Genomic DNA, 16,754 nt, shown 5'->3' with positions numbered 1-16,754 from the left:
AAGCGGGCTTCTTATAGTGAGAGGGGAGGGAAGGGAAGGGAGGAAGCGCGTCGCCGAGTGGAGGAATTTCAAGTGAAGTGAGGCGATCAGAGGAAGGCGATGATTTCTTTGACCGGCCCGGATCGGGGAGACCGCCCCGTGATTGGCTGCCCGCCGTGCCGGGTCGGGTCCTTGGCCTTGCCTCATCCATCCAGTCGGGCCCTTGGCTCTGCTGTTTGCTCTGTTAGTTATGATCTGTCCCAATCCCAACTCTCTTGACATCTCACTTTCTCGTATTTGAATTTGAATTGCTCCTCGTATTTGAATTTTAAGTTTGGACACGGGGCCAGCCACTCTTATATCCATCCACTTGCTTCTTCAGTCCTTGATGTCACTGTCCTTTTGAAGTTCATATATGCAAACGAAGTCGCCAACAAGTGGATCTCGTAAAGAGTGTGATGCTTTGTGCTCATCCTTGTCCTGCCACTGCCGAACAAGTGGAATCGTCGAGGAAAAGAGAACGATGAGAGGAAACGTCTAGAGGGGGTGGCACAAGTTTGTCCCATGTTTATGCTTACGAGTCCTGCTTTCTTTTCTTTATCCAGATTTGAAGAGGCAAGCACTTTGCAAATGGAGTTGAACTTGGTAAACCCTATCAACCTAATCATTCTTTTCTCCATTATTCCGTCTAATTGAATTATTCTATCAAGAAATCCAACCGCTGCTAATCAGCTACTCCCCCGGTCACAAATAAGTGACACTCCGAGATTGTCTGAAGCCAACCATTCCAAATCATTATTCTTCTTTATCATTTCTTCCTCTCTCATGCCCGCAAGCAGGAGCCAAGTGAGGCATGTTTTTTTTTTGCCATACAATGCGGATTAGTTGTTTATCCTTTTTATTAGGCGGATTTAATGAACAAAATTACCTTCTTGCTCATTGCCCCTTAATACTTAGCACATTAGCACCGTAATTAAGTACATTTCACTCAGATGCTTTTGATTTTTGATTGTGGATTATCATATTTGGACAAACGAATGTCTCATGTTATCCGCAAACAAAGGCGGACCCAGGGCTCGGCGACCCTGGGCGCATGCCCGGGCTCCGCATCCTGCAGGAGTCCATGCATGCATGAGCAGCAGTATGTGCGTTGTTCTTGTATGCATTGACCGCCAACAGAGAGAGGCACGAACAAGTAACCTGTGCGTGCGTTTGAGTTAAACAATGAGACGCGAGTGAGAGGAAGGATGATCAGTAGAATATTTAGCTAGTAGTGTTCAAATCGCTTAGCCATGGCCGCATTCCTCTTTTTTGCCGGATAGCCTTCGTTCGAGCCCTAGGTCCGCCACTGTTCGCAAATACTATAAAACTCATGCTAAACGTACTCCTCTCATCTTTGTGAACGCATTATATGTATATACATTGAATAAAACCATCAAATAAACTCTACGATATGAGTACGTATACACACAGAACATACAATTGACTACCTAATCCACCATCATGCACTGTGCACTGTGCATACCATCTAAACCTTCAAACACGCCGAACCATCAACGATTAGGACGTTAGAAATGATCCTGATCTTAGAACCGTTGAACTTGAACAAAGGAGCGCCGTACTCCTCTTCTTTTTTTACAAAAATTCGTGGCCGCTGCAAATCCTCCTTAATCAGGAAAGCGACGTGTCTGGCTCAAAGACCCTCTGCATTTGGGAAACAGACGCTAATCTCCAGTCTAACCCTTCACTTTGGCGGTTTGACTCGAGTTGCTTACGTTGTTTGACCGTTGAATGAATGAACCAACCGACCCCTCTTGCCGGGTCGGGATCCGGTACCCGCTACCGGACCGGACACACCACAACCATCAGAATCTTGGACCGGTTCCACGGTCTTTGCTAATCTTTCCTCCCCTCCCCCCCGGCCCCCGCTCTCTCTCTAGAGTCTCTCTCTCACTCATCCAGGCAGACAGACAATGCAATGCTGCAAGTGAGGGTTCAAAGTCAAAATCCTGACCGGTTCAAACCTCCCAACTTGTCACACATGCCCTCTTCTTTTATTTCTCCTATGTCAAAAAGTAATATAAATTTCCTTTGGATTTCTTTCTTTATTTGGCCTTCTTTGTTTTTTTTTTTGGTGCTGCTCAGCTGCGGATTCACTGGAGTACGTCAGGGTACATACAGTCTTTGGCTGCAGCTGCATGCATAGTTTGGTTGGTGTTGGTCAGTGAGAGTGAGAGCAGCTACCGGGATTTAGTCTAATTCTAGTCCAATTTGTTGTGACTTGTTGTTGAGTTGGAGATTAAATTTGTCACTTTGGGGGTTTGGGTCTTAGTTTGACGGTTTGACCCCCTTTTTGGTTTGGCACAAGTTGCTCTCTGTGTGCTCACCATGTAGGATTCCTAGTACTAGTTGTTGGTCTGTGTTCTTCCACTCTACATTTATCTGGTATTTGTTGTGAATTTTAGAGCTCGACGACGATGACGTAAGATCTAAGAATTCATTGGTTCTACGAAATGTGGCCAATTTTGGGCCGTGCTCATGAATTCCATGTATTCGGATTTAAATGATCCAATCGGATAAAATTGTGTGCATGTCGCTGAGACTCGAACGCGTGCAACGTCACTTTTTCTGTGGTATATTTTTCGCAACCATGTGCATACGTGGATTACACCTTGTCAGAAAAGCACGTAGAAAGAAAAGTACAACAAACATGTCTTTCTTGACTAAATGAATTGAAGTGATTCTATACATCAAGAGAGTAGGGCGTGGGATTGACAGTGAAAGTGGGATGGTTGTTGTTAAATATAAAGTATATTCAAGTGGTGAGGGATGGACGGGTGAAGTGATGGTCAGAGTTTGGAAGACAAGAGGGGGAGTACGTGGAAGCTTGACCGGCGACCGGCCGACGTGTACACGAGGAATCTTCAAGCCTCCTTGCGCGTCCTTGGAATAACAAAACACAAGTGCCCGCCCCCGTGACGTCACCGTGCCGGAGCCTATCGACGTCACGAGAGAGGGGGGCTCCACGTTGGCAGTTAAGCACTTAAGCACCGCTTTATTTGTTCAAAGGTTAATCACTAGCTTAGAACAAAAGGTTCTCGTAGAAATCTTCACCTTTGTTTTTATCTTAAAAATGTTTGTCATTAACCTACTCTTCCGAGGAGAAGGGGAAGTAATGTACGGAACCGCAAATTGCAATAAAAAGTATTACTCTTGTATTTTAAAAGTCATGTTTTGGGTATCTTTGTGCTACCTTCCACAGCAAAGCTAACAGGCAAGAAGTGTAGAGTGGCTTTCTTGCTTTTTCAAACAAAGCTACTTTGGAATGGAAGAAAAGAGTCAAACTGGCTCACCTTCACCACCTGTATCCAAACCAAAAGGTGCCTTTTGTTATCATAAGCATTATGTTTCCCCTTGTGCAACACCTAATTGGCTGTTTTTTGCAGTTTTTTTCTATGATTTAGTTAGTTTGCGCATAATTTCAAAGCACACGCGACATTATACTGTTTTTTTTTCGAGCTATGTGATATTCTACTCATACTTACCACTCCTTTTTTTCAGCTATTTTTATTGCAACGTCAATGTGGTGACAAACTACAGCTAACAGATGCTGATCGAATTGCGTCTGCTTGATCGTGCAAACCAGTACACGTACTCAACTTGTTCATCGCATGGCGATTGATTCCATCTCTACATCAGGATCTCAGTGTGGCTGCTGTGACTTCAAGTTACAGAAAACCAAGTGGCCAAATGGCTGCTCCTTATGTTAATCAGTACAGAATTTTCATTAATCCCTGCTTATCCTTGTAGTACGAAGTTAACGGAGCCTTGCTTTGCCACGCAATATCACGATCTTCTTCCGGATTTCCCTCTGCGTTAAACAGCTTAACGTCTATTTGTTTATTCTGTGGCTGTTGGTTGATCTATACAATGCTATTTCCATGAAATCAGATCCACCATTTTCCACACAAAACCAGCACGACTATTTCTCTTCCATGTCCTAATCCAAATGTTTCCTGTTCTCTCTTTTTTTTCCCTTCCTTTCAAATTGAATGTTATTGTCTTCTTCGTACAAATAACGAATTCGCGCCGCTGCGCGTAGGGTATTATCTTGCTGTTTGCAAGTGGGAATGTGGGATAGGGACACCACCAAACTTCCCCTTTCCCCATAGCAGGGACCCCAGCAACTTGGCACTCATCCGGTGGGTGCTTGCAGGTGGCTCAACACACGTGCGTATGCTTGTTGCTGACCAATTCCGTATGTTTGTGGACCAATTTCGTTTGTCGACCAGTTTCAGAAAATTCATGAAACTGAGCAGCAGGTACGCGAGAAGCAGCAGCTGGAAAGATAAGGCTGGTGATGCGTGTTAGCAACATTAAACTTGGACGAAATCAAAAGTCAGACGCTGAATGCATGCGAAATGGCGTCCTTAGGGCGTACGGACGTGTCAATTGTCAGAGGAGCTTGTCTTTTGGGGCGCAGGGAAGACCAACACACGGCGTAGCGTCCATGTGTTTGACATTGCTTATTTGCTTCGGTGGTTTCGTTCCATGGTTTTCAAAGGCATCACGGCTTGACGTGGCATTTTATAATGGAGGAGCTCGAGTACGATTTAGGGGGCGTTTGGTTTCTCGAACTAAAATTTAGTCCGTACCGCATCGAATATTCGGAGACTAATCAGGAGAACTAAACATGAGTTAATTATAAAACTAATTGCACAGATAGAGGCTAAACGGCGAGACAAATCTATTAAGCCTAATTAATCCATCATTAGCAAATGATACTGTAGCAGCACATTATCAAATCGTGAACTAATTAAGCTTTAATAGATTCGTCTCACCGTTTAGCCTCCATCTGTGTAATAGGTTTTGTAAATAGCCTACATTTAATACTTCTAATTAGTATCTAAACATTTAATGTGACAGCTGCTAAAAATAAGTAAAGTGAACCAAACACCCTCTTAGAAGGCTAAAAATAAGCAAAGTGAACTAAGCGCCCATTTAACTTCCCCGAATTGGACTGGAAATTCCAATCATAACGCACGCACAAATTCGTGTTCCAGATTAGTACACTAGAATAGACTACTGCATGGCCATCGTCTGCTTGTCTGCTACAGGAGATTAAGGACAAATATCTGCACAGAAAGAATACTGACATTGTAGTTCGTAAAACACGTCCCTCTCGTGCGTCACGTCGAAAGTTCGGACGTTAATTATAAGAAATAAATATAAGCTAATTATAAAATTAATTGCAGAAGCCCTAAGCTAATTCACGAGACGAATCTATTGAACCTAATTAATCCATCATTAGTAAATAGTTGATTCATCTCGCGAATTAACCTCCATCTGTGCAATTAGTTTTATAATTAACTTATATTTAATACTCTTAATTAATATCAAACATCCGATGTGACGGAAGCTAAAATTTATCCCCTAGTATCCAAACAACCCTTGCATCTCCATTTAATTAATATCAAACATCCGATACGACGGAGGATAAAATTTATCCCCTAGTATCCAAACAACCCCTGCATCTCCATTTCAAAGTGCAACTCAACTCTGCAATTCTGCATAAAGAAGGCTAACCATCCCATCAAAGCAATCTTCTCAGTGATTCTACCTCGCTGCCTGTGAACCTGGAGTGCAAGCCAATGTTTCCAAAACAATACCCAGACCATATAACAGTATTATCCTCTCCGAACGGTGACATGATAACATACTTTTCAACAGAAAAAAAAAAACAAACAAACACAGCAAGGCAGTTACAACTCCATGCTAACGTCTCTCAGTCTGACCATTTTAAAGGTAGCATCACAAGTTCAATTGTTCACGCAGTCACGACTAGCCCGAAAACAGAAGGTTCATCATAAGGGAAGTGCTTTCTAGTCTGTCTTGTGGTTCCCATTGCCTGCCAGTGACCTGGACCGATCTCCACGCCTTCTCTGAGAGTCCCTTGAGTGTGAGCGTTCCTTCCTGCGGTCCCGTGAGCGTGAGCGTTCCCTTCGGCGGTCCCGTGAGCGAGACCGTTCCCTTCGATCCCTTGAGCGGGACCTTTCCCTTCTGCGTTCCCTTGAGCGAGACCGTTCCCTCCGATCCCGTGAGCGAGAACGCTCCCTTTTACGGTCCCTTGAGCGGGATCGCTCCCTTCTGCGAGAACGGTGAGGTGATGGGCTCCTTTGAGATCCTCCTGCAATGAAAAATATTATTAAAGATACAGCTATAATGCAAGAATTTAAGAAACCAGATTGGAACATGCTTGCGTTCATGGAGAAGTTTTCCATGGCTAGGCATGTGATTTTGACTACCTCAAAATGATGATTCAACTCAAGGAAAACATAACCTAGACCCTAGAGATTTATTCTGATCATGTCGAATTATGGAAGCTAAAAATGCTCCAATTATAATAACAGGTCACAGGAAATATCGCACTCCAGTGAGATCTGTGATTCTAATAATTCAAAGCATCACTGACAAAAAAAAATGAATAAACAAGCAAATAGTCTATGAGTGGCAATATTTAGAAAGATGAATTCTTCTTTACATATTAATAAATAAAACATTGCACATTATAACTGCAAATATATACATACATACATACATACATACATGCACATATATATATATATATACACATATATATTTAAGTCCATTCAACTCAGCCTATGCAAGCTGAACAAGCAAGACAAACAATGATCAACACAGAAAGCATTGCAGTCACATCATGCACAGGTGTGTTCAATAAAACATCATGCACAGGCACAAAAGTAGCGAATTTTTGTTCATACCTCTTCGACCGCAGTATTTTCCAGGAGTAGGAGTCCTTTCTCGAGTCCTTTTAGCCTGAAATGGACAACATGAACATGTGTTAGTTTCCGCAATGAAAAAGGCAGTGAACTTCAATACGCCAAACAGAGTGTGAACCCAATTATCCAAGCTTAACATAAAATAGACTGGTTAAAGGAATAAGAAACTAAATTATGGCCCTTTGCTGAAAAACAAATAGTGAAGGATCATTAAGCCTGTCAACTCTCGATCAAAATTCTTGTTATACAAGTAGATGAATAACTTTACGTAGCTCAACCAAAGATGACACTTCTGTGCACTTTCCCGTGGTTGGTGTAGCCTTTCTCCAAGGAAGCGCCTGATTATGCCTCTTGTGATCTCCATCAAATAAGGATCTTGTTGTCGACGAAGATTGCAACAATGTAGGCTAGCTCAGCAGTTGGTGTCGTCGCATGCCAGCAGCATGCACCATGTAAGCTCAGTCGATGCAGACAAACCATGGAGCCCGTTGGATCATGAGGGCGATGTTGACGATGGTGGTTGTGGTCGTGGTGGCCGTGGCGGTGGTGGTGGCGATCGCGGTGGCGGTGGTGATCGCGGTGGCGGTGATGGTGGCACAATGCACAACAAGACTCCAAGGTCGCTCTCTGGTGGCAGCCCTCACGTTGATGTAGTGGGTATGCAATGTCGGTGAGGAAGGTGTAGACGACAAGCGGTGAAGATGAGCTCTGGGGTTGGTGATAAGCACCAGCACGTCAGCTGCACATCCGTTGGCGACAACCATGGTTGAAGACAGCACAGCCTGCGCCAACCAGGTTGACGTCGAGGCAGCCCAGCACCATGTTAAACTGGAAGGTCATGAAGTCAGCACGAGAGGAGTTAAGACCCCGGGAAATTTACCACACTAGGATTGCAGACCACATCACAAATGACTCCCTTTCAATTTACTCTGGCATATTTCACCTGAGTGGTATTTCCCTGCTCGACTGTCCCAGAATATACTCTTCCATCACAGGGAAAGAGCATATTTGTACTCCTCTACCGATAACATACCTCATCTCAAGAACCCTTCATCAAAGTACTTAACTGAACAGCACAGAGTATGCATTGAATTAAACTGATAGAATATACTTTCAAGTGCACAGCATTATGCATTTAGCTATTTATGTTGCTAAGACAACCATGATTTCAAGACCCAGATGAAAGGGGGAAGGAGAGAACACAAGACCATGCAAAAACCTTGTTTGACATAACAGCTAGCTTTATCTTATTTTAACTGTAATAATGATTTCAGAATATTGGGGGGAAATAGCACAAAGATAACATGATAAAACTAGCACTATTCAGCAGAAATATAATTGAAGAGTGTATTAATGTAATGAATCATTTCAGTTAGTATCTAACCTTCTCTACAGTGACCAGACGACCTTCAAGCACAGTGCGGTGCAGGTACTTGATGCAGCGTCTTGCATCTTCAACAGTATCCATAGTCACAAAGGCAAAGCCACGGGATTCTTTTGAGCGAGGATCAAGAACAACATGACAGTTTTTAACCTGCATTTAAAAGATGGAACTAATTATTCAGATACCAAAATGGTTACCACAAGATTAATCAATAACCAGATACAGATGCGAAACCATAATAAAAACACATGAACTAATAAACTTGAGATCACACCTTTCCTTCTTTACTAAAAAACTTCTCAAGGTCATCTTCAGTTACACGAGTAGACAATCCAGTCACATAAAGGTTATTCCCTGGATTTCTATCATCTAGGCTCCTGTGCACAATAAAGATTAAACATTAGTACTGCACCACTGCCCATAGGTTTGTGTAGAGTGACAGATTGAAACCAAAACAAGCCATTGGAAGTTGGAACCAATATGATTTAATATTTGATAAACTATCATGAACAAGTGATATGCTTGCCTGGATCGACTCCTATCCCTTGACCTTGACCTCGATCTACCACGTCTCCTAGGAGGAGGAGACCTTGAAGTGCTCCGCCGCTTAGGACTCCTTGGATGTGGAGACCTTGAGGTACTCTTTGGGGGAGGCGACCTTGAAGGGCTGCGCCTCTTTGGAGGAGGCGAACTTGAAGTTCCATTTCTTTCTGCAGGAGGTGTAATAGACCGTGCGGTGTATCTAAAAATAAAATTTTACAAACCAGAACACATTAGATGCTAAGAAGTCTATCTAAAAGATAAGAAGATAATAAGAATTCCCACCATGTAGGGAATACTAACCTCACTTCCTTGGCTTGTGACATCTAATACAAAAACACAAGAGACGGTGTAGTGTCAGATAAACAACCAATAACTTGTAGATTGATGGAATATATAAACACTTATCTAGGAAGAAAAATGAAAAGTCCATAATTAAGCCTAAGAGCTAAGACAAGTAATACTGGAAACTGTGTATAAATACACATCTGATAACTGTTGGGCACAGTCCATTTACCATAATACTTAAGGCAGTGAAGTGAAAAGTACTAAGTACCTTGACAAATGAAGCTGCAAACCGAAGTGATGGGTAAAGAGTAGAGAAACCAACAAAGGTGGTCTACCTGAAAGAAGCAGTGCAAATAAGCATAAACCAGTAAATAGACCATCAGGAATCAGCAAGTGCAAAGTACAATATATGTGGCTTCCATCCCTTTCAGCTCAGCAGTTGATGTCAGTCGACTGCTTCAGAATGCCAAATTGCCAATTATGTGTTGTTTAGTTGTTTTACAGTGGCCTGTACACGCTCGAGAAAGGGGGGGGGGGGGGGGGGGGGGGCGCTTGCTGATTCACAAGCTAAATAAAAAGAATCAGGAACAACAATACTCCAAAACTGCAAGCAAATAAATGAATTTCCAATTTTTTCGCCAATTTCCTATTCACATGTCGCATGGTCTCCAAACTAATCTTAAATCTAACAAACGACGATCAGAACCGAGCAACCCGTCATCCACGGTAGCAGCCCTACCAGATCTGACTCGAGGTAGGGACCAGAAGTCAGCCACGATTCTCCTTTCTGGAATCCCCCTAACCAACGGAACAAAAAAAGAAATCAAAATCACGCAGCGACATGAACCCAGGAAAAAAATCGAATCAGACAGAATTTTAGACTCGTCCTAGGGGCTAACTTGGTTCTCCAGGCCAGCCGCGTCCCAGATCTGGCGCCTCAAGCCGCAACCGGCGTGCAGCTCCGGACTAGCTCGACAGGTAGCTCAGAACGCAGCGAGACCGACCAGATCTACTACGAGGCGGATTCAGGAGGAAAATGGTAGATCGATGTGTACGCAAAGCCCAAGGAGATCGTGGTGGGGAGGGAAGTGGCAGGGGGAGAAGACAGCACCTGGGGGCTTGGAGAGGCAGCCACCGTCGCTGCCGATGGCGAGAGGGAGGCGGCGCTGGCGCAGGCGCTGTCGCCGTCTCGTCTGCGAGGAGGAGCACGAGAGGTGGATGGGTCACCCGTCGGGACAGAAAAATCCCCTCGGGCGAGACCGCTTGTGTTGCGGCGTTGAACAGGCCTACATGGGCCGAGAATTTGCCCAGCCCGGACTCATCGAAGCGCATGCAAAATTGGGTCGGGATGGGTTCCAAGCCCGTGAGGTTGGGCCCCAATCCAGTCCATTTATAAGTTCATAACCCAATCTCTTTTTTCTAACCTTTTGGCATGGAATATCACCAAGACTTGTGTAATACTGCCGTTTGTATCTATTTATAATTATAATAATTTTCCTTGTCCTATAAGAAAACGCAGAATAAAATTCTTGATTTCAAAAAAAATATCCTATGAAATGCATTTTAAAGGGATGTTTTTCAAATTGCTCAATAAGTCGTATGCTAGTGTTCAATTTCCTCTCATTAATATTTAGGGATGCTTTTTGGTTGCTCGCATTAGCACCATCCTTCAATCTTTACAAGAAGAGTGTTTGATTGCAGTACTTATCATTCTCACATGCAGGATCACTATATTTGTCCACGTAGACAACTAACCCCTTCACAAAGTTCATTGTATTTGCAGATGCAGTCATACAGGTCACCTCATGCAACCAACCAAATATTTTTCCTTTTAGATCGCCGCAATTATAATATAGGACGATGCACAAGGATGGTTTTATCATTTTGACTGTTTAATTTGTCATCCGATAGTTAACCATATTCTCTCTGCGGCTTTTGAAACATTTGCAAATTCGCTACTCGAAAATTGCAGAATACCATAGTTTTTGTTCAAGTGGCGTTCTCCTATGGGTTTATGCGCACCCGGGACAGCTCTCGCGACTGGCGTATACGTGTACGTCTTCTGGAGCAACCCGGCTCCACGTGGCAGCAGCTCAGTAGACGTGCGCACGACACGTCACCACAAAAGGCACGTTCTTAAGCAAGCCACACCCACCACCGAGGCCCCGAACCCGAGCACCGCCGCCATCGAGCGACACGACTGACGACGCAGGGAGCGAACAGGGCGGCGCAGGAGCGCGCCATCATGTCCGGCGCGCAGGGAGCTCAGCCGAAGGGCGCCTTCACGGCGACCACCTACACGTCGGCGCCCGCGGCTGCGGCCACCGGTGGCGGCGTTGCCCAGGAGCAGCAGGCGAGCCGGCGGCAGGCTCCGAGGACGGAGCTCAGGTCGGGGGAGGACGAGCGCGGGCTGCCCGTCAGGAAGCTGGAGGACACTGTCGAGGACGCCGCCGGCAAGGGCGGGCCGGTGTTCGGCGCCGGCACGGAGGACGGCAAGGCCGACCTCGGCGTCACCGGCACCGGCGGAGGATGATAGCCCTTGTTGTGCTCTCTGCTCTGTTTGACTATCGTGTGAGCAAGTGAGTATCTGCAGTGTAAAAACTGTGATGTACTGATTATGTAACTGTAACAGCAATCGATGCAATAAGACGAAGACGCTTGTTATTAGCACGCAGTTGCTGTACATTAGATGCATTGAGAGATCTTATATTCAGACGAAAAAACGCAACATGATTAATTCAGACAACAGATTTTCAATCGTCCAGTCGTTCAATTCCAGGAACAAGGCAGAGGGCGCACATTACAGTCACTACACGTGGTCGACGAAGATTACCGAGAAGGTAAAACATAAAACTCAGCAGAAGCTCTAGACTGTTTCAGCAGATGGTGTTCGGTACAGGTAGAAGCAGGATTTTCATCTGTACAGTAGCCTAGTAGAACTCAAGGTGACCATTCCTTGTATGATCTGGACCCAGAGAGGATGGGCCATGTTGTCATGTTGATGAGGTGGCATGAAGCATTTTCAGGCAGGCACCTCTCTGGCTCTCTAGAGGAGCTTCAGCATCTTCAACCGCTCCTCGTGCTCCGGGTCAAGCTTAGGTGCCGTGTAGCTGCCGTGGAGGTCTTCCACCACGTATTCCTGCATATCAGAAATACAAGATCAAGCAAATCCCTTGTGAAATTCACCGCATCACAATCAAGGCTGACAGGACTGAGATGCTTGAATACTTTAGGATTTGAATGTATGATCAACAAAAGATGCACATTTCTCTTCTTGATTCAATAAGAACACTGATTTGAGGGGAGTTTCTTGCCTTTGTGAGCTCCCGTTTTGTCAGGATGTGATAATGCCTCTGCCAGATCCTCTGGACGGCCATGGTGGCTGCCAGGAAGCCATAGGCAATGCCCAGGATGGCAAACACGACGATGAAAACCAACACCAGGGCAAAGCATGCCTCCAAGGAAGCAGGCAGGCAGTCAAGGATGCCCCAGCCGTAGCAGCAGTTCCGGCACCCAGCTAGGCATGGATCCTGGTGGTCGTTGAAGGATGAGCAGTGAACTATCAACCCGAAGAATCCAAGCAGCACAAAGAAAACCACAACACCTGCAGTTCAAACATGCAGTCATAACAGACTTCAAATCACTGAGGAATAATAAGTTCTTATGTATAGGAACTAAAATTCAAATCCAAACATCAACAAAATACAGATGCATCGTGACAATGGATAGGAAAACAGATGATTTGTGTACCTATGCAGTAGTAGAATGGTATTGGGTGCTTTGACAAGAAGCGATCCCAGCCATCACTGAAACTGTTCCGGAAACTTCCATCCCTGTCTAGAAAGTATGCAATTGCGCCAATAATAGCAATAGTCTGCAACAACGAAAAATAATGCATATAAGTGGTTTGCTTGCTTGAACTTGGATATCAGAACAAATCGACCTAACATTGGAATTGTGTTTCTTAAAGTTAAGTCTCATCTTATTACATATTGGCCTTAGGACTTGTATCCAAGAATTGCGTGAAACAACAAACAAATAAATCCTTTTCTTCATCTAAATGCTCCATGTTCTGTAAAAAATGTGTGAAAATGCAACAACAATTGCAGGTCTGGGTGATGTCTTTTCATTGTTTAACAGAACAACTAGAAAAACTCAACAGATAATGCCTAAGGGGCATAATATTGCTTTTAAATAAAGTAACTTGAAATAAGTTGCATATGAAGAATAAAAGGAGAAGATCTCTAGAGATGAAGATGTTCGACTTCATTTTGCGAAAGAAGCATGTACGGAAATTCAGTGCTTTCAAATGTTAAAAACTTACAAGCTGTACAGCAAGAAATACGAGGAGCACATCTCTTGCAACAAAGATCCGGAACTTCATTTTACGCCATGAGTTGTCCTCCCACGTCTCCACCCTGAGATGAAACTGAGCTTTGCATGTTGTGCAGTGGGAAAATGCAAATCCTTCCTACACAGAATAAAGATACAGAAGCATATAACTTCATTTTTCCTTCCATCATATCTGAATAGAAGACAACTTAATGAGACAATAGTAAAAGACTCGTACAGCATCTAGCTAGGAATGATCACCAAAGGTTCGTAAAAGCATGTTGTCAACCTAGACTTAAAGTGGAACAGAAATTGTAACCAACACATTGTCTACAGTGTACCCTCTGAAGTCTGAACCAAGCTGAAATATGATAGCCTGGAGAGATGCAGCTCGACTTCTAATAGGCAGCATATTTGCCGTTACATGTCAAAAAATTTATTCTGATAGCATCTTTGCAATGCCAGAATCTGCCAATTAGACAAAAATTGGTTAATGAAGTAAAAGGAAAGGTTCTTGTGCATTTAAGGAGCACAAACATCTATGTTGCATTGTTGACCTACTCTTTGTACAGTACACAGGACCCGATTAACAAAAACTGCATTAACAGCACCTCAACCAGTGTGTGCATTTTTGCTGTCTTGTGCATTTTTGCATGTTTCCTACGCCATTTCCTCTATCTAGTACTGATGTATTCATGTGGCAACTACCAACCTAAAGGTATGTAACATTGACAGGGGGAAGCAAAAGCATATATCATGTGGTTTTTGAGAAACTGGTAGAAAAATATAAGGAAGATATCATTAATACCTTAACAGAACGCCAGTGATCAAGGCATGAGCGGTGAACAAACTGTTGAGTTCCTTTGCACATGCAAGGTGATATCAGTTCATCACCTGCAGTAAATAAACAAAACAAAGGAAAATGCACAACAGTGCAGAAGCTTACAGTTAGATCAGTTGTTGATTGGGTAGCAAAAGGAAAACTGAAGCATTCAACTAATAGTTCAATAAATCATTTTTATAGAAGAATTTTTTTTAGCCCAATGTACACCCTGATGTGTGAAATTTTTTTGTTTACTTCACACAACAATGCCGCAAACCAAAATGTCTAGTGTCCATCATGAGAAAATGGCATTTGTTCATTGTAATTTGCTGACAGAACTAGAGCTTACTATTGGCATTAGTCCTCGGATGTCACAACAGCATTGCTGAGCTTCTCCAGGACAATCATTAAATTAGTCACACCCTTGTAAGATGTTGACAACATAACAAGCCAGATTGATTTCAATTCTATCACAGTAGCACAGGAAAAAGAGACAACGATTTGTAAGCTAGCCAGCTCAGCTATGCGTCTTGGATGTTATCTTAGTTAATGCTGCAACCTTAAATTGATATTTGTGCTATCTGGTAGAGTTCAGATAATCAGATCAGAGATCATTTCTAAATCCCATTTGCTAGCGTGCATCCTAAATCATTGCGCGTTCAACTAGACACACAAGAAAATGCAGTAGATTGGACTGTTTTTGGACAACCATACAAAGTGAGCAAGAGCCCAAGAGGTGTGATCATACTTCGTTTTTCTTCTTGCTACAATCGGACAGGAAATTAGCACCAGACAAAAGCATCCCCAAATCGAAATGAGTGATTTAACCAACATAAGAAAACTGCACTGAGGTAGCATACAAAATCATCACCTATCTCAGACTCGCTCTCGAGGCAAATGCGGCAGCATGCAGCAGAAGAGCCATCAGTCTCCTCATCCTCGATCTCCAACGGGGTCACAGTTGCTGGTTGTGGCGCAGACAGCTCCACTGATGATGATGACTCCGCCTCCTTGTTCTCCCTCCCAAGAAGAGGGTCCGAGTCATTTGGGACCACCTCTTCCAGCTCCTGGTTCCTATCCATCCCGTGGCCGTTCTCTTCCTCTAGCCTTCACTGCAACAAGTTCAACCACCGCAGCAGTCAAGAAGCGGAAATGTGAATTAATAACAGTTTCAGCAGGTGCGTGGCAAAGCATCGCCATATGGAACCAGAGAAATTGAAGTAAAGGCCAAGACTCTGAAGTCATAGGTCCTACCAAGTTGAACATTGACTAAGTGATTAGGTACATGGAACTTGAACTGCACTTGCATTAGACTTGGTCTTTCCGACTACTCGCGGGTCAAAATCACCCGAGAGAAACGGTCAAGTTCTACCCAAAATTACGATTGAAACAAATGGTCTAGTTTACACCAAATTCATCACACACACGAAATGGATCGGGGCCAGGGGCGGACCCAGATAATTGCTTGAAAAAAATTCGAAGTTTAGAAGAATACATGGTCAGATCCAAATATGAATACCATACATCAGGGTTTGGGGGTTCGATTTCGCACCGCAGGAAGGGAAGGGAATAGGTGGGCGTACCTGTCGTATGTTCGTCGCCGGCGCCCGACGAAGGCCAGGTGGTCGGCTGACAAAAGACCTGGCAGTGGCTGCTCGCCTTGTCGTCGCCGCTAGGAAATAAGGCCCGACGGGGTGGAGCGGAAAAAGGAAAAGGAAAGGGAAAATTGGCCGCTGGGAAACGAAAGCCGGAGTCCAGGCGCGGGGAGGAGGGGGCTCAGCTGCGAGGCGCGCGCGGGCGCGAGGGAGGGCCGCTCGGCCGGTCGGGGTTGGAGAAGACGGACTGGGCGGCGGCGGTCCAGCAACGAATTCAGCCGGTTGGAGTCAAGTCGGGAGGAGCTCGACGGGCGCGGGGCCGGCCAGGCGAGCTCCCCCGTCGGGGAGGACAACGGCGCAGGGGAGGAGAGGAGCGGGCGGCGGATGCCAGAGCAGAGAGGGGAGAAGGGAGGGGAGCTCGGGATAGCGGTGGATGCGAGGAGCCGGGGGCGGGGGCGGGGGAAGAGACGGGCGAGGAGGAAAGGGATATTTACATATTTGCCACCGTTGCAAATGGCGCTCCTTCATTTGCTATTTTTACGGGAGGTTCTACGGTTTTGCCATCGCGAACGAAACGAAACAACTGATTTGCCATTTTTGCCGACGTGGCACGCCACGTCCCTGCGACAGCGTGTGATAGGGGTGCCAAAAGACCTGTGTGCCCTCACGTTTCGCCTCCGTTACTCCCCCGGCTAACAGACCCGACGCCATCCCCTTTCCCGTCTCCACTTCTCCCCCAGACCTCCCTCCTCCCTGCCTCCTCGACGAAAAACCCTAGGTCTAGAGCGACGGCGGCGGCGGCGGCGGAAGAGGCGGCGGCGGCGACTAAGGCGGCGGAGGCGGTGGCAGCCATCCATCTCCCCTTCCCCATCTCCTCCGTTCCCCATCTCCTGTTGTTCCTCCCTGCGCCAACGGGTCAACAATGAAGCCTCCTCCATGGTAAGCCGCAAACCATCCCCTCTTAAAGTGTTGCCTCAGAGGAGTTGGATGTTTCTAACTCCGTATTTTGT

The 16,754-nt window shown here is 45.0% G+C and overlaps 3 protein-coding genes across 6 annotated transcripts; 1 reads left to right on the top strand and 2 right to left on the bottom strand.

Annotated features, from left to right (window-relative positions):
- Window positions 1–5,572: 5,572 nt before the first annotated feature.
- On the bottom strand, window positions 5,573–10,258 carry LOC101766144 (serine/arginine-rich splicing factor SR45a). Of its 4 annotated transcripts, none has more exons than XM_004973288.4 (9): window positions 10,106–10,234; window positions 9,734–9,792; window positions 9,263–9,329; window positions 9,010–9,032; window positions 8,693–8,908; window positions 8,441–8,543; window positions 8,167–8,316; window positions 6,765–6,819; window positions 5,573–6,166 (listed from the first exon to the last, which is right to left on the bottom strand). In XM_004973288.4, exons 4-9 carry the CDS (start codon window positions 9,030–9,032, stop codon window positions 5,862–5,864), a joined length of 852 nt encoding a protein of 283 aa, XP_004973345.1. In that variant the 5' UTR covers window positions 9,263–9,329; window positions 9,734–9,792; window positions 10,106–10,234; the 3' UTR covers window positions 5,573–5,861. The 4 variants fall into 4 exon arrangements, with proteins under 4 accessions (XP_004973345.1, XP_004973347.1, XP_004973346.1 ...); XM_004973290.4 differs by lacking the exon at window positions 10,106–10,234 and adding an exon at window positions 9,894–10,073; XM_004973289.4 differs by lacking the exon at window positions 9,734–9,792 and having other exon boundaries at window positions 10,106–10,258.
- An 884-nt stretch (window positions 10,259–11,142) lies between these two features.
- LOC101765725 lies at window positions 11,143–11,664 on the top strand. Its single transcript, XM_004973287.3, has one exon. It carries the CDS (start codon window positions 11,240–11,242, stop codon window positions 11,525–11,527), a length of 288 nt encoding a protein of 95 aa, XP_004973344.1. The 5' UTR covers window positions 11,143–11,239; the 3' UTR covers window positions 11,528–11,664.
- Window positions 11,665–11,675: 11 nt separating this feature from the next.
- LOC101765316 (probable E3 ubiquitin ligase SUD1) lies at window positions 11,676–16,208 on the bottom strand. Its single transcript, XM_004973286.3, has 7 exons — window positions 15,733–16,208; window positions 15,021–15,261; window positions 14,135–14,220; window positions 13,319–13,465; window positions 12,745–12,868; window positions 12,309–12,598; window positions 11,676–12,133 (listed from the first exon to the last, which is right to left on the bottom strand). Exons 2-7 carry the CDS (start codon window positions 15,229–15,231, stop codon window positions 12,041–12,043), a joined length of 951 nt encoding a protein of 316 aa, XP_004973343.1. The 5' UTR covers window positions 15,232–15,261; window positions 15,733–16,208; the 3' UTR covers window positions 11,676–12,040.
- Between the last annotated feature and the right edge of the window lie 546 nt (window positions 16,209–16,754).

Source organism: Setaria italica, chromosome VI (assembly GCF_000263155.2).
Source record: "Setaria italica strain Yugu1 chromosome VI, Setaria_italica_v2.0, whole genome shotgun sequence".
NCBI lineage: Eukaryota > Viridiplantae > Streptophyta > Magnoliopsida > Poales > Poaceae > Setaria > Setaria italica.
The sequence above is the reverse complement of the archived record's forward strand: the minus strand, read 5'-3'. Positions and strand labels throughout refer to the sequence as shown.

Coding starts and splice junctions, on each gene's coding strand:
- LOC101765725 (XM_004973287.3), top strand. CDS start 11,240: ATGTCCGGCGCGCAGGGAGCTCAGCCGAAGGGCGCCTTCACGGCGACC.
- LOC101765316 (XM_004973286.3), bottom strand. CDS start 15,231: ATGGATAGGAACCAGGAGCTGGAAGAGGTGGTCCCAAATGACTCGGAC. Junction 13,466..14,134: donor ATCACTGGCGTTCTGTTAAG/GTATTAATGATA, acceptor TATTCTGTGTAG/GAAGGATTTGCATTTTCCCA. Junction 12,869..13,318: donor TATTTCTTGCTGTACAGCTT/GTAAGTTTTTAA, acceptor TCGTTGTTGCAG/ACTATTGCTATTATTGGCGC.
- LOC101766144 (XM_004973289.4), bottom strand. CDS start 9,032: ATGTCACAAGCCAAGGAAGTGAG. Junction 8,909..9,009: donor TCACAAGCCAAGGAAGTGAG/GTTAGTATTCCC, acceptor TTTTATTTTTAG/ATACACCGCACGGTCTATTA. Junction 8,544..8,692: donor AGGGATAGGAGTCGATCCAG/GCAAGCATATCA, acceptor TATTGTGCACAG/GAGCCTAGATGATAGAAATC.